We start from the raw sequence: 24,331 nt of genomic DNA, 5'->3' as shown, positions 1-24,331 counted from the left end.
CTCTCAGATACACAAGCACACAGCACAGACAGGCACAGTGGCATTACCTAAGCACGCAGCAGCACCAACCATGGCATAAAGGCCAGGAGTAATGCAATCGGCCCCGACCTCACACCACTCCTTAAAGATAAACCAGTCATGGTGGTAATAGGCCAGCTGCTCCACGGCAATCCCTACAATCCTTCCCGCAATGGCCCCAATGGCCATGCTGGGGATGAACAGCCCTGATGGAACCTGTAACGAAACAAAGTGCTTAATCAGGCAGAGGTCCTCTACTTGCTTGCTTGAAATCTACATTTTGTGGATTGCTTTTCTCACACTTGGTTCTTTTCACATTTACATAGCCAAATCCTAGTATAAACTAAAACCTTTAGCAAAATATTATACAGTATTTTGACAATTCTATCAATTACAAGTTCACAAACCGCATTCTCCAGACCAAAGAAAAAATACCCAAGGATCATTTCTCCTTTATCTCAGGGGTTCCTTAATGCCAGTCCCTAACAAAATTTTCATTAGTCCATGTAAAATGTGAGACCAAACCCCCCCAAAACCCCGCAACAGTATGAAGCAGAATGAAGCACTTTTCATAACTCTAAATCAACTCAGTCTGAAATACTACCCTCTACTCCAAGACTATGTCCTTCCTATATATGTTTCCATCAAATGATAGAAATATTAGATGCTATTCCTTTTAAGTGGTTCAATGTGAAGTGGCCAATGTCATCAGGTCTCCCGATGTTTTCTAGTGAGTATATATAGGTACATAAATTTAATAAAAAGCAATTCCCTCCTTTTAATTTGTACATGACATATCATATATGTATGGTTCTATTCATACATATGTCATGTATGTGTGAATTAAAAGGAGAAAAAAGTTATCACCCCAAACTTAATAAGGATAGTAGGAATAGCAAACACCTTGGGTAAGACCATTTAAAGACTGACAGCTGTAAACTGTCTGCACATGAAGAAAGATGAGCACACAGTGGCGGCATGTTGAAGTGGATCAGGATCATGAAATGGACACACAACCAGAAGGAACCAAAGTGTGTTCTATACTCTCCTGCCCGGCAGAACCCCTCGGCCTGAGTGGAGGGTCAGGACAAGGAGAGGGCTGCCAACTGCCCCCGTTTCCTGCAGCTCAACTGAGAGTGAGAAAGTTGGGATTCACAGAAAATCAACTTACTATAGAAATAGGAGTTTTAATAAGTCCTTTAATTAGATTCACTAAAAAAAAGTAAAATTTCAAGGGTTTTTAAAATTATTTAACTCATATTTAATTAATATAATGTGGACTAAGTACCAAGGACAATAGAAAAGAGACAGTATTTCAAAAATGCCATTTCAATTTCACTAAAATTCAGCTGTTAGTCCATAAAATGTACAGCTGTGAAAGCATGCACATTACCACTAGAGAACAGGTACTACAGGTACTACAGGTACTACAGGTACAACGGTGTAAAGAACAAGGATTAGCGGACATCTGATTCCCCATATGTGTTACTGACAGTCGCATAATATATTTACTGATAAATCACTAATTAACAAATGCTATTCTCACTTTTGTAAGTTCAAAAGAAGCTATGTCTCAGAGCATAAGGCCTTAAGTCCTTGATGGAAAAAGGCATGGTGTTCATGGGCCTAGTAATTTACCTCTTGAACCTGCAGTGTCTTTCAAGGTAACACCCTGTACAGATATGGTGAGGCAAAAAATCGACTTCCCAAAGATACGGCTATCCTGATTCTGGGGAATTCATTATGCTGGGTGGCAAGGAGGAATTAAGGTTGCAGACAGAATTAAGATTGTTAGCTGACCTTCAAACATGAGATTATCCTGGATTACTTTGGGCCCAAAGTAATAATAGTAATAATGAAGGTGCTTTAAATGTGAAGAAGGATTTAGAAGAGTGAGTTGCAGAATGATGAGATAAAAGAAAGACTGCAGCACCATTGCTGGCTTTGAAAATGAAAGGAGAGCTAAGCACATTGGCAGGCGGCCTCTAGAAAGCTGGAATGGCAAAGACTCTCCTCTAGAACCTCCATGAATCCCCGTGAACACCAGTGAGCCCATTTTGGATTTCTGACCTCCAGAACTATAATAAATTTGGGTGACTTTTAAATCAACTAAGTTTGTGCTAACTTATTACAGCAGCAAAAATCACAAATTGTCTGACACTCCTTCTACTAAACGGAAGAGTGTGTGTCCCTCCCCCTGAACCTGGGGGGAGAGGGCTCTGTGACTGTCTAGACAAATATATAACAATAGAAGCCATGCTGCTTGACTTCTTCAGCCAGGTTAGAAAATGGTCCTCTTGGCATGCTTGCTTCGGAACACTGAGCTACCATGTAAGAAATCTAACTACCCAGAGACCGCCACGCTGGAAAAACCAGAGAGAGATGTTCCAGGAGCCCAGATGTTCCAGCCCCAGTTGTCCTGAGTCTTCTCAGCCCGGGTGCCAGACAAGTGAATGCCTCTGAGATAAGCAGCCCTAGCCATGTCTGATGACAACTGTGTGAGAGACCAAAACATACCCAGTTGAGTCCTTCCCAAATTGCTGATCAATAAAGAGCGAAATAAGTAGTTAACTTAAGACGTTAGGTTCTGGAGTAATTTGTTAAGGATTAACAGATACTATGTCTCAACGTTACCTCCTAATGAATTCTTTTATTCATTTCTTAAAATTAAACCTAAAAGAGCTTTCTCAGGCAAAAGGTATGAAACAACCATGTTCATCTCTCATTCCACACACAAGTTTTGATCATGCCCAGATTACCTAAACATCACCCCACACTGGCACTTACCTTGATACCGAAAGTAAATACTGTCATTATGATTTTAAATATGAGGGCCAAGCATAACTGCCATATAGCTGAATATACTCCAAGGCCTGCTGGACGATCAGGAATATCGTCAACAATTTTACTGGTATTCATGTCATTTTTGTAGTCACAAAGAGAAGAGGATTCCAGGGGTCCACAGTCTGTAAAAAGCTCTCTGATCAGTTCACTGGTGTTGAGCCTTGTATATGGATTAGGAAAGGCTATCACAGCAGTAATGGCTGCAACAATAATGACTTCAAGAACAGGATACTTTCCAAATTTGGTGGATTTGCGTCGACGACACCAGGCAATATTTGCCCTAATGAAAAAGGCTCCCCAAAGCCCTCCAAATACCCCAAGGAGAATAAAAGGAAACAGTTCAAAAAGGTACCATGGTGTATGGTATTCCACATAAAAAAGAACCAGGCGGCTATTTCCAAATGGATTAATGGATCGCAGAACAAAGGCAGCAACTAAAGCAGCAAAAAATGATCTCCATAAAGTTTTAAGAGGAAAATAATAGCTAACCTAAAAAGAAGGAAGAAAAATGATATAATTTTTTTAATGTTTCTGATACGTTATAACTTAAGTGGTAAATATCATAGCTTTAAATTTTACAACAGCTAGAATTTACATAGAATAAATTTTACTGTAGTGAGAAAAACATTGATTTTTAATTAACTTTGACTATCACCTCATTATACATTCACAATATCAACTAGTTATAAATATCTAATAATTATTTATTATAATACCTAGCAGTGATTTATTTTCAAAAGGAATTTCACTTCCAATCATAGAAGCCAAGAGTAAAATGTGCTGCCACTAACTCATGTTACCTCATAAGAAAGTATTTAATTTACCTCTTCTATAGTAAAATGAAAAGAACAGAACACAAACAACTAGAAAAGTTAATTTCAAAACATTCCTAGTCATATTTTTGTGTAAATGTGTAAAAAGTCTTAAGCACCAAAGAGAAAACAAAAACAAAACATTCCACTAAAGGGACTAAAGCTTTCTTAAACATCAATAACTGCAACAGAAATAATCACACAAGAAAACCTTACAAAGTTGATTTAGCAATTGATTAAAAACTTTAAAATAAAAAGGCTGCACTTTAGCCAATAGAGTGTTTTAAATATTTCCTATTAAGTCAAATTCATATCTGCTTAATGTCAACAAAGTTAATATTTAAACCCTAATTAATGTTTTATACATAAATAATATTTTAAAAGACTTTTTCAAGGTAAGAAACATACACAGTATGCTACAGCACGCTACCTGTTATGTACTAGTGGAAAATAATTCTATGAAAATAAATCTGTAAAATTAAAAATAAAGTCTGTATCTATTACATTAGATATAAAACTGAAAAGCGTGCCAAAATATATGTGTAATGGTATTTATACATAATTTTAGCTGTTGCTATTTCTTTTTAACATACCTCTTCCAGGCTAAAAAGAACCCCTCCAATCGGTGCACCAAAAGCTACAGAAACACCTGCAGCTGAGGCAGCTGACAGCACCTTAGAAAAAATAACGTGGCTTATTTCATGTTTTTACAATTCAAATATATGCCAAACAAAAATTCTTCATGTTACTTGAATTTCTGAAACGACTATTTGGAATTCAACTCACATCTCTCCCCTCCCCAAGCAAAGGCAGATATATTTTTCTAAAAAGATTTTTTTCTTTTCTGCTTTAATTGAAAGGTTATTCATGTATTCAATATTCAGTCAAAAAACACTTGTGTGAGATATACTACTGTAACTGGGACATAAAGAAGAGGAAATAAAGACAATCAACTTACAAGATGTTTGTGAAGACCAATGGAGAGAGTGGCAACTGGTTTGAGGGGAAGAGTTGCTTCTTTATTTTTAAATAGGATATAATTTCCTCCGATTTTAGAGCTACCTCATTGTCAATAATTACTCCATTCTGAATCCCAGTAAAATACACAGGGAACTAAAAGCATGTTGAGTTTCCCTGTATTTTCAGTGCCCTACGTTCTCTGAAAACACTGCCAGCAAGGAGAGCCTCACCCTGAAGGCACAAACATGGCTACCTCCCGACACAGTCCCACCAACCAGAACCAATACAGTCGAACAAACTCTCTCGGCTCTTCTCTCCAACGTCCTGGTCCGCCACGTGGCACTGCCCGACCCCACCACTGTGCATTCACTGTGCATTTATTTGTAATTACTTTTCTAAGAATCTTTATTCTTTTCACTACTTCTGTAAATATTTGAGGCTACCAAAGCATTTCCTCAAATGGCCAATTTTTACATTTATGAAAAAAATTAGAAATCACCAAAATTGGACTGTAAATTATTAAGAGCACAAACTACATAGGCAGGTTGCTGTTTGGTAAATTAAAAATAAACAAATATTTGTTTTAATTAATTTGTACCTAGCTTTAAGAATGTAGACTCTGCTTATTTTGAGGAAGTAGTGAGAGAAAACTTAACCCCCCCCACCAATGCAACTGCAGACAACCCAATTAACTGAATTCTCTAATTCTACATTTAATAAAATAGAATTTTATGATCATGCTAACATCCATAAACCTATAACTCACATTTTAATCTCTTTAATAAGTAATCTATGAATCATTTAATTAAAAAATGTCAGGCGAGGGAGGGCGGGATAGATGAATCTAAAAAAGAATCAGCATAAAGTTTATGATCCTGGCTGGTGTAGCTCAGTGGATTGAGCGCGGGCCTGCAAAGCAGAGGATCGTGGTTTGGTCCCCAGTCAGGGCACATGCCTGGGTTGCAGGCCGGTTCCCAGCAGGGGCCAGTTCCCAGCAGGGGACGCATGAGAAGCACCAAACATTGATATTTCTCTCCCTTTCTCCCTCCCTTCCCTTCTAAAGATAAATAAATAAAATAGTTTTTAAAAATTGTCAGGCGAGTGGACATAGAAAAAAGACAAACTATAAGGTTTTAACACATTCACAAACCAGTAAATGCTAGACATTTATGTCCTAAGGTGGCGGAATAAAATTAATGTCATAAACATTAATAATCATCACAGTGAGTAGTACATTAAAATTTAGGTGAATTTAATTTCTGTAATATTTTATAATAAATCACATTTTGCACTTACAACAAATAAATAAAAATAAAAATCTTACCTACAAAATGTTAAGCTATAATAGCAAGTAAAGGAACTGAACTGAGGAGAAACCATGACAGTCGCGTCTAGCCACTGACTGAGGCACTACAGCCCAGCTCAGGGCTTGTTGGGGACAAACAAACACGTGCCCACACAGTCCCAGGAGGAGGAGTTGAGTAGTTCAGAGTATAGACTTTAAAGTGACTGAAAAGAACTTTCAATCCACCCTCTGACACTCCAGCTATGTAGTCTTGGACGAGTTAACCAAGATCTAGTTTGGTTCCCTACCTATAAGTGAGAACAATAGTGCCAAGTTAATAAGATTACTGTGGAATTAAGTTTTAAAATGCAAGTAAAGAATGTGTCACAGAATCACATACACAGTAATTAATCAATAATGGTAAGTATCTGTACAGGACAGTACTGAAATCACAATTACCAGAGATGAAACAATGATGCTCTGAAATGTCCCACCTTTAGACTACTGCTAATGATGCAAGGACAAAGTTTTAGTGCTAACATTAAAATGAACTAGAATTATTTCAATTGAGGGATTTAACTAATTTCACAAAAAATACTCCACTTTTTTCACTGCAGCATAAAAAAACAACAGGATGAAACATTCTCCTGTGCTAGGGCCAGAGACCCCTGGGTCCTCAATATTTGATGATATGTAAAAATATTGTACCATAAAAACCCAAGAGCTCTGTACCATCTAGGGCTGCAGATTAGACTGGGAAAACAGAATGGGGCTGGACCTCCAAAGTCTAGAGCAAACACAGGCGATTTCAGGAACCCACTTTCCTTCTGGAAAATATCCAGAGCCACCTAGAAACATCATGGAAACTCTACAATATATAAAGTTTAAAGATTTCCTAGATGATCTCAGGCTGGCCTAAAAAAATGGTAAAAGAAACTGCCCTGAACAGCTGAATGAAGAGGAATTCCTCTATCTCCTTCAATGTAAATCTCTGATTTAAACCTCAGGAGGCCTTAGGGGCCCTCAGAACTTCCCCGTGGTGCCAAATAGCTCTCTGCAGATGGCACACGACTCCCATTGGCATTAGACACTTCCTCCAGAGCTGTTAAGATTTCCCAACCCTGGAGAAAAGACTGATGGTGAGAAAAAAGCGTGTAAATAATACTGTATTTGAGAAATACTTCAGAGGAAGGGAGGTATAATACAAAGCAAAAACAAATGGAAAGACCTTTGTGAAATTCAGCTGGAATTGGGACACCATGTAGTCCATCTAGAATTTCTCTAAAATATACAATTAACTGAGCAGCACTGGGGATGGATTCTAGAAAGACATTAATGATTAGTCACAAAGAGGAAAAGCATAAACAATCTTCACATTAAGTTTTTCATCTGAATACAAAATTTACTCCAAAAGTTAAGTGTGATCTTTACACTACAAAAGTCTTCACTGAAATAAGTCTATATGACAGATATTTATATGTCAAATCAAGTACAAAAGAGACTTACCTCCCTTTTTTTAGCTTCATTTGTGCTATACTTTGGAAAGAGGTAGGAAAAGATATTTCCACAGCAACAGGCAACATGTACCAGGGGACCTTCTTTTCCTAAACTCAAACCTGATGCCACAGCCAGTACTAATGTAATGGTTTTAATCATTAAAGTCCATTTTCCCAAGTAACCTCTGATGATGAATCCACTCAAAATAGTTTTAATCTAGAAAAGAAAAATCAAGGAATCTTAATTTCCTAAAAAAAAAACCCACAAAAACTTAACTAAAGTAATAACTTGTTTTTTCTCTTGTTTTACTCAGAAAACCACTTTGCAAATTTTGGTGGACTATGAATAATTCACAATTATTTTTTCAAAGGTTTTAACTAATACTCTATATATAATAACTTTATATCATATTCTAATACTCTTCCCAAGCAAGGATAGAAGATGACCCTATCTCATAACTAAAATATCAGGCCACATTAAAAGGAATACAGACCTTCCAAGGACTGTAATTACATAACCAGAATAAGGTGAAATTGAGTATTTGTTATAGGAATATAACACAGTTACATTTCAGACTTTCTGTGTCAGAAATAGATATATGCCTTCTCACAGTTCTGTCATTCTGTGTAACTTTTACCTACACGTCAAGAATACTTGCTAAATACTACATGACACTGCTACTTATTCAAGACATTCTTTAATAGACTTTAAAAGATCCTACTATTTAGTTTTTATAAAAAAATGCATGGGGGGAAAAGTGATAAATTATTTAAAACACAAAAAAGGGGAATGAGTTAACATCATGTTCAATTCTTAGTCTCCTTTACTGTTGATAAACAATAAAACCCAATGTTTATGCCATTGACTCCCCATGATCAAATGTTCATTTTAAAGTATAAAATGATTATAAATATTATCTTCTAAATTTGAAAAGTAACCATGTAACTAAAATATAGTTATATACAGAGAAGGAATGTATTTAAACAAGTTCATAAGCAAAACATCAACTGACCCATCAAATAACTTTAGGTCAGAAGATATTTTTTAGGGCTCTTAGGGTTTAAGTAAGTCTTCTGATATTTGTTCAGCCAAGTAATAAATTAGTGGTGAGAAAAAAAAATTTCAACCTCCACAGTAAATGATGAAATAACTATAGGGAGGAATTTCTTTCAATGATGTTTACAATTAGGTTATGCTTTTTTAACTTTTCTTTTTCATATTACAAACAAACCATTTCCCCAGAAAAACAACTGTTTTTTCCTCTAAAGGAAAAAGTAATCTTTACAATTACTAGATGTTTAATGATACTAAATACTGCACGGCTTACCTCTGGGATTCCAGAGCCACAAGCATATGGAGCAAATACCTTTACCAGGGAAACCGCCAGAAAGGCAAAACTCAAGGCCCAGAAGATGTACATTATGTAGTTCATGATGTAAGAACCAGGACCCTAAAAAGCAAATAGTTCAATAGTATGAATTTTGTTTATAGTGTACGTCAAATGCAAGCTCTTGCCTTATTAGAAACTTGAGTAAAACTTGTAAAGGTTCCTGGTTTATTTTCACAATAATAAAAGGTTTATATAAACAAAACATTTAAGTAGAATCCAAAAACATATTTGTATACATCCCGAGGAGCCTTAATCTATAATATTTAATGTTTTTCCCAACTTTTTCCTGATTCCTAAAATCTTGTTCAAAATCTCAGCTATACTTCAATCTCTAAAATTCAGCTAAAACAAAAAATGTTTTATATTTAAAAACATATCCATATATGATCACGTAACATTATATAACATTCTAACTCCTAGAATGTTCATTACAGAGAATCAAATATAGTAAAATAACAATTTCAACACTGCAATGCAATCTATGGATTTTTCCAAGGTAGCTCCAGTTTAGAAGGCTTATTTAACTAAATTGTTTGATAATTCATATGTCCCAAATAATCTGATGTAATATGTTAAGCAGTATTTACAATCTGACTCAATAACAACTTTTTGTGGTTACATAAATCTTGCTGCATTTCTTTTCTACAACAGGAAATACATTTCACATCATAGTCTGGGAGACTCATGTGTGACTGCACAATTAATAAAAGTTTTTTTAAACAATACTTATATTTTACTTGCTGCAAAGTATTCTCATATTTTCCATTCTATCCTACTATATTTCTTTTCTTTTTTCCTTGAATACAGGTTGCAATCAATTATTACCTCACCTTGAGAAAAAGCACCACTTACCTCTGCCTGACCAATGATTAATTCTGCCCATGTTTTCCACTGTGGACATTTATCCCTCTCCTCAAATGTTGTCTCACTAGACCCCCAACAGCACTGCTCATGGTTGTACCACAATGCATTAAGGCAAATGCCCTCCTTTAGGTCAGTCATCCAATCGGCAGCAATGTCTATTAATCCAGCCAATGCCCCTACAAAAGTGTGTTGGAGATGGTAAAAAACTAAGTCATTTTGGGGGAGTTAAGAACTATCAAGTCAAAAGGGCTAAGGAAAACAGGGGACTCCCTACAAATAGTCACATAGAAAATATCATGTGAATTTAAGATCTTCAAATCTTAGTTACCAATTTTTATTATCTTTTTAAAAACGATAAATACCTATTCTTTAAAACGAAATTAAAACTAGCTACACTGTTCAAATTAATTGTAATTTTAAACAGAGATGTATAAAAGATACTAAAACATCTTCAAAACACAGCTCCCTGGCAAGAGGTTCACAAATCTGGTTACTAAAATCCCAGTTTTTACTAGTATGTTTCAATCCAAAACTTAATTAATAGACTTACAAATGATCTCAATCTCATCAAAACTAATTAGAAATAATTCATGAAACTCCTAGCATTAATGAATTTTTTGGTATTTTCATTTTTTCTTAAATAACAAAAGGTTGACTATATAATGATCGCTTACTGACAAAGTACAAAAAATACATAAATTTATGGTCAAAACCTAGGTCTTTCTCACCAGACAAAAAGATCAATGAGTCACACACAGTGGCCACAAAAATTCTCGTGCATGTCACTTAGTGATATCAGTAGTTCCCTCTACCCTCCACACAAATTTTAAATTTTTCTCATGTTCTTCTGGACAGAATCTTCCATGGGAAGCTGAAAGTCATTAAAACAGTCCTTCATGTTTGCTTTCAGATCTTCAATGCTATTCTTAAACTCTCACATGTTGTGACTTTGGGTTACTCTAGTACGGTGGTGAAAAGCATAGGCTCTTGAACTAAACTGCGTGGATTTAAAATCTTTGCTTGGCCACTTACTAGCTACAAATCTATGTCCTTAGTCAAGTTAATTAAGCTCTCTGTGCTTCAGGCCCCTCATCTGCAAAATGGTGATAACAACAACACATATACCAATGATCTTAATTGGTATGCCATGAGAATTTTTAAAATATGCAATATTTGACTAGTTAGAGTCACTGACCTCTTTTTCCTTATATGGTCAAATAAAAATATAAAAATATGACAACAGCCAACACAACAACAGGAGTCCAGTGTGAATGAATCAAAAATATATCTATTATTTTGTTAGATGAGCGAAAAACATGTATTTAGGCGTGTTGCAAAATTTTAGTAACTAGTTTATGTGTGCCATGACAGGAAAAAGGTTGGAAATTACTGATGTATACCGTCAGATTCCCATGAGGTTTACACACATAGAGCTTTTAGAGCAGTCCATGACACTAAATATCACCTCTTTATTATGAAGTTACCATTAAACGATACTTTACCCATCACCTAGTTCAAACCACATACTTCATAGATAACAGAAATTGAGCCCGAAAAAATGAAAAAAAAATAAAAACTTTGACAGAACCAAGATTTGACTCAGAAGCTTCCTACCTTCTAGTCTTATATTTAAGTTTTTGAAGGAAAGAAACAAACCAAAAAATGCTTTTAAAAATCCAACACTCCCTGAAAAACATTGTGGAGAGGAGAGAGAACTATTTATGATTCTGTTACTCATAAGAGGATTGCATTAAAAACTTCTTTACCTGATGCCAATCCTGTTAGCGTTACGACCAGCCACCCTGACCATGCGTCATATAAACTTTTTGTCATTTCCCATGCTGATTCTTTCTTTTTGCTGTTGATCTGAAATTAGAAATGTTTATGCTTCATTTTTCAAACTAAAAACAGAAGCTACAATTATAGACTGCAACAATTTTTCTCAGTTATTAAACATAGCACAGTCCTTACTACTCTAAGTAATAGGAAAGGTGGGTTTGAGGCAGGACCAATACCAGCTGCTGTACCTGTAAACCAGATGACAAACATTTACCCAGAGACACGTATTTTAACAATACCTCGGAACTTGACAGCAAGAGTTCCACAAACCATATAAAGTCTGGCCCAGACTGGTCTAAATTATATCAAGTTTAGCTTGTACATGTCTTTTATATTAACTGAAATAAGGTACTATAGCTTAAAATGTCTATCATCCCCTAGTCATTCTCTGCTCCTAGGAGTTTAGGAGTTAAGTGGATTATTACATTCTCTAAAAGGTAAGGTCAGTTTATAATAGTACCATGCCCATAAATGTAGTATAGAATAGTCATATGAATAAAGTGGCTATAAAATAAATTTACAGCCCTAGCTGGTGTGGCTCAGTGGATTGAGTGCCAGCCTGTGAACCAAAGGGTCGCTGGTTCAATTCCCACATGCCTGGGCTGCAGGCCAGGTTCCCAACAAGATACGCATGAGAGGCAACCACTAATTGATGTTTCTCTCCCTCTCTTTTTCCCTCCCTTCTCTTGTCTCTACAAATAAATATATAAATGTACAAATACATTTGTAGGTCTATAAATATACAGGAATGAAAAGCTCCAATCCCACGGGTGGGGTTCAAGGCTCTCCTTCATCACTGTGGAAGGCAGAAATGTTCTCTACTGAAACTAGTGGAGGAGGTGAGATTAGCAGGGTATCAACAGGTTTAATTTCCAGGTCTCACTCTATTAAGACACAAGCAGCCACATCTTCCCTCTCCTAGTAAGAATGCACTTGTAACCCTAAAACCCTAACCTTTTCTGTTTTACTAGGATTGCTGGTTCTGAAAGTCATCATTCCACTCAAATGTAGACTCTAATGAAAAAAATGAACAAACAAAATTGAGACAGACCCACAGATGGAGAGCAGGCAGGCAGCTGTGTGGGGTAGAGGTTGGAGGTTGGGGTCAGGTAAAGGGACTGAGTAAAAAAAAAAAAAGAAAAGCTCATGCACAGGGACAACAATGGGGTAACTGCTGGGGGGAGGAGGGGTTGGAGGAGGTAGAAGAGGGTAAAGGGGGGATAAATGGTGATGGAAGGAGACTTGACTTTGGGTGGTGAACACCCAACACAGTGTACAGATGATGTGTTGTGGAATCGTGCACCTGAAACCTGCACAGTTTTGTTAACCAGTGTCACCTCAACTAGTTCAATAATAAGAAAAAAAAGCCACATTCTAGAAACTACATTACTATTAGGTACTACGAGCACACACATAACGTTAGTTAGGAAAAAAGGCGGAGAGAGCATTGTTCTCTGCCTAGGACTTCAGGCCTCCAGTATACCATAGGAGGGCTTACAGCTGGAAGTCGATGATCTGGTCTACTTTAAATATCTGGTCTATTTTAAGTCCCAAGGTCCCACTCAAAAGACCTAGTAAGTTCTAAGTTAAACAACACAGTTTTACTTCTATTCTACTACTAATCATAGATATTAACCATTATTTAGAACTGAAGGTGGATAATTTTTCAAAAATAATCTTTAAACCCATCTTGCCTTTTCTCAAAAATAACTGGAATGTTTAATAAAATATGATATAAAGTAAAAACTTGGAAATTGTTTAAATGTTCATCAATATGCTATTAAGTAAACTGCAGTACATCTATGTAATGAAAATGTCTGCAGCCATTAAAAGCAAATACGACAGAGGCAGTGTCACAGAGGGAAAAGCAGAGCGTATACAAGTGTGTATAGCATGCTACAGTTTACACAAGAAAGATAAGTATATAAATATACATGCTTGTATTTTAAAAAATAAAAAGATAAACCATAAACATTTACATGTAAACCATTACTCAGAAGAGGAAAAAAGGCAACAGATTGAAAGGGACGGGGGTTTTAAAACAAAGTCATAGTATGTACAAGCCTAATGGGACAAACACTAAAGACTAAAAGTATCAGAAAAAAGGAAAAAGAAAACACTAAAACTCTTCAGTAAGCATACTGCTGGTGATGGTCTTGGCAATATTATTCTGAAACTGTTGTATGTGTACTGTGAAGCAAATCAAATGACTATGTATGTGATGTCGAGATTTATTGCATGGATGAAAGGTGATACAGATTTAAGAACTAAAGGTTAAGTAAAAGCCCTACAGCACTGGATTTAAATGAGAAGGCTGCTGTAAACTTAAGAGGCTACTGATGACCAACTCAGAAGCAGTAAGTATCTCTAGTGCCCAGACTGTCTCTAAACCATTTTTCTCCAAAGGAACCAGAGCTCCTTGGAGTGATGGCTGACTCCAGGTTTGGGGCAGAGAATGTGCAAGATGAGCTAAAGATCATCCTATTTTTCTAGAATACATCAGAGTCTCCTAAGGATGTGTCAACGGATACATGCTCCAACAGAAAGCAGCTCCCACTTGTCAAAACGGAATAATAACTGTGATGACTAAAACACACCAAACATGTTTAAATTTGCAAGTGCATAAATATACAGAAACAAAAATCAAGCAAACAAACAAAAACCTCATCTGTCAACTTTGGGGATGCTTGGGAACCATATAATTTCTAAACTTTTTCCTTTTCTCTACCATTTAACTTATGGACATCCAAACAATGGGTATGAGGAAGATTCTCTTTATAGAAATATTCAGGGTAATAAATAAAGGAGGAATGACAGATTACCACCATTTTGCAAAATACTGAAACAGTAGTATAATCTGAGATGGTATTATAATGTTGAATTGCTTCAAATAATGTGGTGCAGGAGGACTACAGGTATAAGAAAAGGTTTAGGAGGAAAAAAGAACTAGGTAAGTATATGCACTGACATGGTTTTTTAAAATTTAATGTTTCAAGAACATAGTTTTTTAAAATTTAATGTTTCAAGTAAAAACATCTATGTGTAAAATTTCCCAGCTTTAAAAAATTGTTAATATATGAGCAAAGATGAAAATTAATTAAAAACATTTGACTTATCTAAAAAGAGATGATTGGTATGAGTAGCTATGACACTTAATATTGCATAAAGTGTTACATTATTTGAAATGTTTTCAAGGACTGTGGACTACTTTTATAATTGGAAAATGGGGTGTGCTGTGGTTTCTTTTAGTTTCAATTTTCTCTAAAATTTTATGGGTATGGTGTCTTATGGATACTTTCACAGTGCCGCACTTTAAAACACATTTAAGCCCCAACCTGAACATGCTACTTCTAAGTACAAATGTATTTGCCTAACAGTGACATAAGACACAGGATTTATAGTTTGTCTGATTCAGGTTCATTAAATCAAATAATTGTTCTCATAGTGTGGGCCACAGACACCCTGAGACCTTCCCTAGGGGTTTTCAAGGTCAAAATTATTTTCATAATAATACTAAAGCATGATGAGCCTTTTGCATTCTGTTGACAGTTTTACAGACAATGCAAAAGCAGTAACAAAACTGCTGGCTCCTCAGCACAAACAAAGGCAGTGGCATTTAAATGCTAGTGGTCATCATATTCTTCACTGCCACATAACCCAGCAAAAAAATAAGTGCCATTTTCACTTAAGAATGTCTCTGATGAAGCTGTAAAACTATTGTTCTTCAATCATTGAGTCTTTTTAATATCATATGTGATGACGTAAGTGTTCTGTCCCAAGAAAACGCATCTGTGTGATTTGAGTTGCAAATAAACTGGACATTCACATTCGCATTCACAAAGGAAAACCTTTTTACTTGTAAGACACCAAACTATGTTTTTCAGACTTATGAATTTCACAGGTATTTTCTCAAACATTAAGCCAAATAAGCCTGTCGTTTCAAGTAAAATAATATGTATTTGTTTCCAATGATAGGATTTGAGCTTTCAAGTAAAAATAAGAATTTTGGAAAACCTGTACCCATTACAGCAAGGATGGCAGATTCCCAATACTTAAAAACTATCCTGAAGAGATGAATATAGAAATTAACAAATGTGGGGTTTTTATTACACTAAGTAACAAAAAGTGTCAACACTTGAAAGAAGTGCATAAATCAGTGAATCAACATATCTCAAATGATCAATCACTACATTATGTTAAAAATCATCTATTTAAAGTTCAAGGTGAACAAATGGATTTTAATGTAACAGAAGACAGAAAATTCATTGATACAGTTTCAGATTACACACAGCAACTAACCTTTAAGAAGATACCACTTGTCATTCTGGTGCAGTATCAAAGAAGAATATTAACAATGATCTAAATGGTTATTAAAATATCCCTAGCTTTTACAACTGTGAGGTTGGATTTTCTTCATCCACTTTAATTAAAACACTTTGAAAAAGACTGAATGCAAAAGAAGATATAAAAACTCAGCAGTCTTTATTAAACCAGGCAATAATAAGATTTATAAAAATGTAACACAATGATGTCACTCGCTAAGTATTTCTTTTATTTTATAAAATAGCTATTTTTCATAAAAAAGTGTTTTTATGTAAACATGAAATGGGTTTGTTATTTTTACTTTTAAATGAATTATTTTAAAATTTCTTAATTTTCATATTTAATATAGTAATATCAATTAATGTAACTACATATACTAAAGTTCCTTAGGCATCCTCAATAATTGTTTATACTTTAGAAAGGACCAGAGACAAAAAAGTTTGAGAATCACTGGATTAGAACACTGATTTCATGTATTGTGCCTTATTTTCAGTTACACCCTGTTTTCTGTTTCCAGAAAAAATAAATATTGACTGGTGAACCTCAGAAGCTGTACTACTCATAAACAATAAAATGTAATTCCAATTTCAGGTTTAAAATCAATGTATACATTGATATTGAAAATTACAACTACTATATATAAGCAGTTACTTTCATTTACAAGTAAACCTGTAAATGCAAACCCCAAAGTTACAAAGGGCTTTTTGGAATTTGAAATTTTACTGTCAAAGAAATTTTTTCCTCTATTTTTAAAATAATTTATTTTTGGATAATACCAATAAATCACAATCAACACAAGACCCACGAGTTGTACTTTTTTAGTAAAAAGTACCACTTTTTTGAATAGTGATTCATTACAACACTCAATATTAATTTGAGGAATGTCTCAGAATTTAAAAACTGAAAAAAAGGAGAAAGAAAGAAAATAAATAAATATAAACCATAAAAAAGAAACAAAAAAGCAAAACCCCATAAAACTATCTCCCTAGTAAGTTTCTTCTTTTTGAACAAGGATTATGTAAGTTTCCCCTTTTCCGTAGCTGCTAGGCTGACCAAGCCAAAAATCACCCAGACTTCCAAATCTTGAACTTGGCTTAATCTTCCCCCCAAATCATATGCGGTATTTTCCCTTTCTATTTTGTCTTACTACATACTTTTTTGTTTTTAGTTTAAACTACCTCAAATCCTTTCTGGAAAGATGTGTGGTATAAGTAAACTAAAAAAAAAATAGTTTAAATGTACTTTAAAGTGTAATATATATATTGGCTGACTGAGATCATTGGCAAAAATACATTACTAAATGATCTAATTGTGAAATATATTTTTTAAAATCACTGAAAATACTTACCCGTCTATGCCTTTCTCTGTCTTTACATTTCTCTCGCACCCAGTCAATAGTATGGAAATCATCATATGTACCAACACCGGGAATTGGTTCGTCCAAAAGATCCAGCAGGTGTGTAGAACTATTAATGCTACCTCCATTCGTCATTGTGTAATGAGTTCCTACAAAGTAAAAGAGGAACAATGATTATGTTTTATGAGAAACAATGGTGAACTATGGGACCTTCTAAGAAATTCATTAGTAATAGTAGCACTAGAAATAATTATAATAAAATAGAGAAAATGAAAATTTTCCAAAATCTGGAAATCAGGCAAAGTGATGATGGCATGTTCTTTCAAGCTCGTACGAGACTATCAAAAATAGGCCTGCCTCATAGATTCTAGTCCTAGGCAGCTAAGTAACTTTGGACAGGTCATTGTTAAATGTTAAATACCTTCATGAAATATGCTACACCTTATAAGAAAAAAGTGTTTGACATTTTTCTAAAGCCCTAAAAACTTAGAAAAGCTGGTAGATATTTTCAAACAGGTGCTTTTGGCATAAGTGATTACAAATTACATCTTCAAATTATGTAGAATATAGATTTTATGCCAAAAATAATCTAGGAGTATAATTTTAATGGAAATGTAACTAATTAATATAGAATATAAAGAGTGGCAATAATGTTTAAACAAATATTGTAAAAATAAAACACAAGAAATCTGCTTATTTTATTCTATGACTTTAAGACTTGCAGTCTGATGGTTTAAAATGACTCATTCATGTTTACAGATAAACTATCATAAATATTAAGTCATTCTACAAAACTGTCATCTGGCCAGTTTAGAATCTGAACTTTCCCCAATCACTATAAATGCTACCTAGATTAGAGCAAGAGATTATCATACATCAATCACAGGGTGAAGGGGAAGGGTGAATTGCAATAAAAGCAACTCTAAAAACTAATTTTATTACTGCTAAGATAGAAGCCAAATAAACTGTACTGCAGGTTTCTTGATAATTCAAAGAAGCAGTGGAGACTAGCATTAATATAGAAAGAGTTAATATTTTAAACAATATAAATACTGAATATTGTACTAATAAACTTAAATGTCTATTTACTTCTACCATTAAAACAGGGTACTCGCTTATCTCCCTGCTCAATACATTTGAATATTTGCCTTGGAAAGTTGTAAAACTTCTAAAAGGAGAATACTATATTGATTTCAGTGTTTTGGCAGAAGTACTCCAGGAATAAATAATTTATCGTTCTTGACTGAGGGTTTAAAGGCCCAATCCCTGCAATGGCCCATGTTCATTCACATAAAACATACACTCCAAACCTTACACTTAAAGTGTCAAGTACACCAGCTCTCTGTTCCTCCCCCTATCCTGATGTTATTCAGTAATTTCACTTTGTAAAAACTAAAAGGCCACAAATTTTCTCAAGAGAAAGCAACTGGAGAATAAATATAATAAGAACGTGCATACTATCTTGACCAATTTGAGAATGAATCTCTGACTCTACTTTCCATGTAATGTAAGTGGTGATTTAAAAAAATGTTTTTGGAGGTAAGTGTCAAAAGCCTCTATGGACTTCCGGTATGATGACATTACTTCTGTGGTACTCTGACCAAACATACATTAACCGAATCTTACAAAGAAAAACAAGATAAACGTAAACTGGAGGAAATTCCACAAAATAGCTGTCTTGTGTTCTTCAAAAATGTTAAAGTCATGAAAAAAAAAGTCTGACCGAGGAACTGTTTTAGGTGAAAGGAGACTTCTGGATTATCAGATCCAGGACCAGGATAAAAATGTTTTGGGACTTCCACCAAGATGGAGGCATAGGTGGAAACACTGTGCCTTCTCCCACAACCAAGTTTGAATACAACAAAGGTTTGGAGAAATAAAGACACAGCCAACGGACAGAAAATTGAATTATACGGAAGTCCGACTACATCTAACCGTTCAACGGGGACGGTAAGAGGGGCGGAGCCAGCAGTGAGCAGGGTCGGGCAGGACAGGTCCCCTGACCTAGACGCCCAGGCAGCTCGGAACCAGACAGGGTGTGGGGCAGACTGACCGTGGTCGCACATTCGCGCACAGTGAGACAGACCACGCAGGCCCCAGGGGACGGGGGCTGAGGCGGTGGCACACTCGAGTGCAGTGGAACGAAACGCGTGGGCCCAGTGACGGCAGCAGCTGCAGCACCGGTGAGGGCCGCGGCGGCAGACAGGACGCCATAGTCCCTCTTTGACCCTGCCCCCACATACAGCGTCACAACCCAGCAACTGAGTGGCCCTGTGCTAGTGAACACCTTAGGGCTCCGATCCTGCTACGGCAGGCACGAACAGCCCAAAAGATGGCGCAAGAAGAACTCAAAGTCCCAGGGCCGATAACTCTCAGTGACCAAGAAATTGCCAGCCTCTCAGAAGCACAATTCAAGACACTGTTTATCAGGATGTTAACAGAACTGGTTGATTATAGCCACAAATTAGAGGAACATATGAAGGCTAAACTAATTGAAATGAAAGGAGATGTCCAGGAATCCAATAGCGATGGAAAGGAAACTGGGACTCAAATCAATGGAATGGACCAGAAGGAAGAACGAAACATCCAACCGGAAAGGAATGAAGAAATGAGAATTCAACAAAATGAGGAGAGGCTTAGAAACCTCCAAGACATCTTTAAACGTTCCAACATCCAGATTATAGGGGTACCAGAAGGGGGAAAGAAACAGCCACGAGTGGAACACTTATTTGGACAAATAATAAAGGAGAACTTCCCCAGTCTGGCAAAGGAAATAGACTTCCAGGAAATCCAGGAAGCTCAGAGAGTGCCAAAGAAGTTGGACCCAAGGCACAAAGGCACATCAAGGCACACCAAGACACATCATAATTACATTAGCCAAGACCAAAATGAAGGAGAGAATCCTAGAAGCAGCAAGAGATAAGGGGACAGTCACCTACAAAGGAGTACCCATCAGACTGTCAGCGGATTTCTCAAAAGAGACCTTACAGGCAAGAAGGGGCTGGAAAGAAGTATTCCAAGTCATGAAATCCAAAGACCTACAGCCAAGATTGCTTTATCCAGCAAAACTTTCATTTAGAATGGAAGGACAGATAAAGTGCTTCTCAGATAAGGTCAAGTTCAAGGAGTTCATCATCACCAAGCCCTTATTATATGAAATGCTAAAGGGACTTATATAAGAAAAAGAAGATGAAAAATATGAACAGTGAAAGGACAGCGAACTCACAGTTATTAACAACCACACCTAAAACAAAAGCAAACCAAGAGGACAGCTAGATCAGGAGTGGAACCATAGAAATGAAGAACACATGGAGGGTTAGCAAAGGGGAGTGGGAGGAGGAGAAGGGAGGAGAAGGTACAGAAAATAGCATAGACAGTAGGTAGAAAATAGATAGGAGGGAGGGCAAGAATAGTGGGGGAAATATAGAATCTAAAGAACTTGAGACACGTGGTTATAAACTAAGGGGGGAGAATGGTGGGGGAGGGAGTGTGCGGGGGGAGGGGAATGAAGGGGGAATAGAACAACTGTAATGGTATAATCAATAAAATATTAAAAAAATAATAATAATAAAATATGTTTAAAAAAATGTTTTGGTTTTTTTGCTCTTATATTAAAGAATACAGTGAGACATCTGGCAAATTTGAAAATAGCCGGTACCTCGGATAATAGCACTGATCAATGACAACTCTCTGATTTTGAAAACTTTACTGAGGCTGTGTATAAGGGAGTATCTTTTCATAAGAAAACACACACTGAAGTGTTTAGGAGTAAGAGTGCATTATGTCTGCATCTTATTCTTACATGTTTCAGAAAAAAATCATGTGTGCATATGTGTATCTATGCATATGTGTACTAGTATATATTATATATTACACAGGTAATAGCATATATAACAGCAAGAGACAGAAATAACAAATGTTAACATTTCAGGAATCTGGTAAAGGGAACATTCTTTTTCAACATTTATCAGTCTGAACTTATAGGAAAATATTTTTTAAGTATACTATGAAAAATGTTTAAAAAATGTACACTATGATATATTTTGCAAACTTCAAACTTTCCTCACTATGTACCCTTATCTGGTTAGAGTTTAAGAGAAAAGGACTACTGATCTTAATTGTTACTCTTCTATGCAACAAATAAAAAAGCAAAATTTCTATACCACTTAATGTGCATCCAAGACAGTGTTACCAGCCCCAATGTTTGCACCAATGTAGATAAATAGGGAATGAAGCATGTATTCCTCCAACAGATTTTGGAACTAGGAAGTAGAAAAATAGAGATTACCAATCTCATGTTTATAAGGTAGCAAAAGGTATAGCACCATCATAAACTTTTATATGAGCCATGTGTCTTGCCCTCAGTGACTTTCAAATAACTACTCTGTAGAAATTACTCTGACATCTAAACTATGTACAACCGAAGTCCTGATTGAATATTTTTGTAAAAGATTTTTATTTATTTATGTTTAAAGGGGAAGGGAAGGAGAGAGGGAGAGAGATATCAGTGTATGGTTGCCTCTCATGTGTCCCCTGCTGGGAACTGGCCTGCAACCCAGGCATGTGCCCTGACTGGGAATTGAACCGCCATCCTCTGGTTCGCAGGCCCGGGCTCAATCCACTGAGCTACACCAGCCAGGGCTGAATGTATGATTTTGACTTAACATGTAGCCCCAGCACTCAATTCAGTTCCTTTACAACATGCCCCATAAGCCTCAGCGGGCTCCTGTACATTTTAACTTCCTGTGGCAGCAACAGGAAACAATGGCCAGGCCCTAACTAATGGTCACAAGTTATCGCTTTCCTTAAACTGAAGATAACAACATCCCCTAGACTGTTTCAGTTCCTAAGTGAAACAACCCCCAGCTGTGTCCCCATGAAACCAGACCGAGGGACCCCCAAGCTCACCTCAAGACCTGAAATCGCGATTTGCTTCCCTTACTTCACTCTAGACTAATCACCCAAACCCCTTATTCGTGATGGCATGCTTTTTGCTCCATAAAGCCTCTTATACGTAAACCATCCGGGACTTGGATATTCTGGAACATGAGCTCATCCATTCTCCAGACTGACACCAATCCTAATAAACTAGTTCTTTTCTCCCCTGAAAGCTCCTGCCTGTACATTTCTTCCAGCCTGTGTGTGCTGGCAGATGAGCTCTCTTCCAGCTCAGTAACACACATGTGCAGTAATTCTAAACATGTAAACACCATAAATAAAAGACTCACACTTTGTAAACCAGAGGATCCTGTGGATCAATGTATCATGTTTTGTGGCTTTTAGAAAATTCCTTCAGAATTTCTAAGGCTGCCACTGCACATGTTGAGGTGGAAATCAGCCAGAGCACTTTGTGTCCCCAGCAGACTGCTTAAAGGTCAGTCTGTCTGCTCATGCCTATTTACTTCTGTCTGACATAGCGATGATGTTTGAAACCGTGTGGTACAGAGGGAGATGCTGATTGATCTTCTTGGTTTTGAGGGAGCCCGCAGAAACCGATTTGCCTTCTAAGTTATTTCTAAAAGAGGTCTGGGTGCTTCTTATGGCTGTTGCTAATCAAATTGGCTTGGACAGTAAACAAGATAGATTTTGTTATGAAAATATACACTTTTTGCTGAGATAGAGCTGATTAGAATATTTCTTGGACTCTGATAAATATAACTAAATGGAAACTCCAGGAGGAGGAAGGCAGACATTTCAATCTGGCTTTAACCTTTCTCCTTTTGTCCTGTTTCTTGTTCATTTGACTGGGTTATTACTGACAACTGAAAGGTATCATACCAAATGTGATGTCAGTAAGCATTTTAAAATCTAAAGTCTATTATTGCAGAATTGCTAAGTAGAATTTAAGAATCAGCCAGCCATTAGAAAACATATTCAGACCTTCTTCAGTTTATGTGTGGCACTTCATATACTTGCTTTTACAGTGTGCTCTGCCAAACATGGAAATCTGGGCAGTACAAAAGAGAACAGGAGAGATTTTCTACCCCACTCTAAACTAGGCAGGGAACATTCATTTCTAACGGAAGCACAGGAGTACCTACCTATACATCCCACAGTAAGAGTAATTTTAAAGGTATTATCATTTCCTTGTGTACAGTTCATTGCAACCTAGATTTGTATAAAGTCTAACTTACGTGTATTAAAATGAGATCAATACAAATCAATTATATGTGTTAATAAAATGTTTGTAAGCAACAGTACAAGTTAACCAAGTTCAGCTTCAACTTTATCTCATGCACAACTCAAGCAAGTAACCTGTGCATTACCCCACAACCACAAATTAAAGTTCTCTTGTGTATAAAATATAACTCTCTCTCTTTCCCAAAATATTATTTCAAGAATTGGTCAATTAGGAAATTATAATACGGCTTTCCCACAGCAGACATTGGGAAGGAGCTCTAGAAGGCCTAGAGGTTTATGGAATGAAGTAAAAGTGGTGAGGCTACACTTCCTAGATTACATCTTTCTTTGTCCTCAACACAATCTCTTCTTATAGTGGAATTTTATTAACACGAGATGATATGATCTGCCCAGGACTTCCCATTTCTCAAAGCACATGCAGCTTTCGCTTATTTACCTGTGAAGTCAGTAACAGAGACGCACTGGAATACTTTTGGGCACTATACAATCCACGCTCCTGGCCCACCAGTACTTCCTTGGCCTCTCCACCCATCTCCCCCTACAGGTCAGGGAGACAGCCACTGCCACAGTAACAGAAATACACAGCAGATCCTAGAGGACAAGATTCAGTAATGTGGCTCCTGAGTTTCAAATTTAGACTTTTGAAACCCATATAAAAAACAAAATCTGAAAAGTCAGTACCTCTGAGTTGCAAGTAATGGGCTTCTGAGTTTTAAAAGGTTTTATGTAAAAAGGCTTATTAGAATTTGTACATGAATGAGTGTCCTGGATTGAAAAACAAACTGATGAAAAACCAATTCTACAAAGCTACATAAGGTTTGCTGGAGAAGCATAGAGAGGGAATTGGATAAACAAGAGTTATAACAGATTGGCAACTGGTTTCACCTTTAACATTTTCTATAAACCAAAAATATGGATGAGGTTATTACACTGGCCACACTTATTTATAAGCTTTTCATTACTGAGCGTATTTTCATCACTAGGCATACTTTTTAAAGCCA

The 24,331-nt window shown here is 36.3% G+C and overlaps 1 protein-coding gene across 5 annotated transcripts in view; it reads right to left on the bottom strand.

Moving 5' to 3' along the window:
* CLCN3 (Cl-/H+ antiporter 3) overlaps positions 1-24,331 on the bottom strand; it is a 68,082-nt gene that overhangs the window by 12,890 nt on the left and 30,861 nt on the right. For all 5 annotated transcript variants that reach the window (XM_037060410.1, XM_037060414.1, XM_037060411.1 and 2 more), the window contains 8 exons: positions 17,181-17,338; positions 11,437-11,536; positions 9,659-9,846; positions 8,744-8,866; positions 7,426-7,632; positions 4,268-4,348; positions 2,806-3,351; positions 48-234 (listed from right to left, as the gene is read on the bottom strand). In XM_037060410.1, the coding sequence (XP_036916305.1) occupies positions 48-234; positions 2,806-3,351; positions 4,268-4,348; positions 7,426-7,632; positions 8,744-8,866; positions 9,659-9,846; positions 11,437-11,536; positions 17,181-17,338 (1,590 nt within the window). The remainder of the gene's footprint in view (positions 1-47; positions 235-2,805; positions 3,352-4,267; positions 4,349-7,425; positions 7,633-8,743; positions 8,867-9,658; positions 9,847-11,436; positions 11,537-17,180; positions 17,339-24,331) is intronic.

Source organism: Sturnira hondurensis, unplaced genomic scaffold (assembly GCF_014824575.4).
Source record: "Sturnira hondurensis isolate 20B ecotype Veracruz unplaced genomic scaffold, ASM1482457v3 Scaffold0011875, whole genome shotgun sequence".
In the NCBI taxonomy this organism is placed as follows: domain Eukaryota; kingdom Metazoa; phylum Chordata; class Mammalia; order Chiroptera; family Phyllostomidae; genus Sturnira; species Sturnira hondurensis.
Note: the sequence above shows the minus strand (reverse complement) of the source record. Positions and strands in the feature narration are given on the sequence as shown.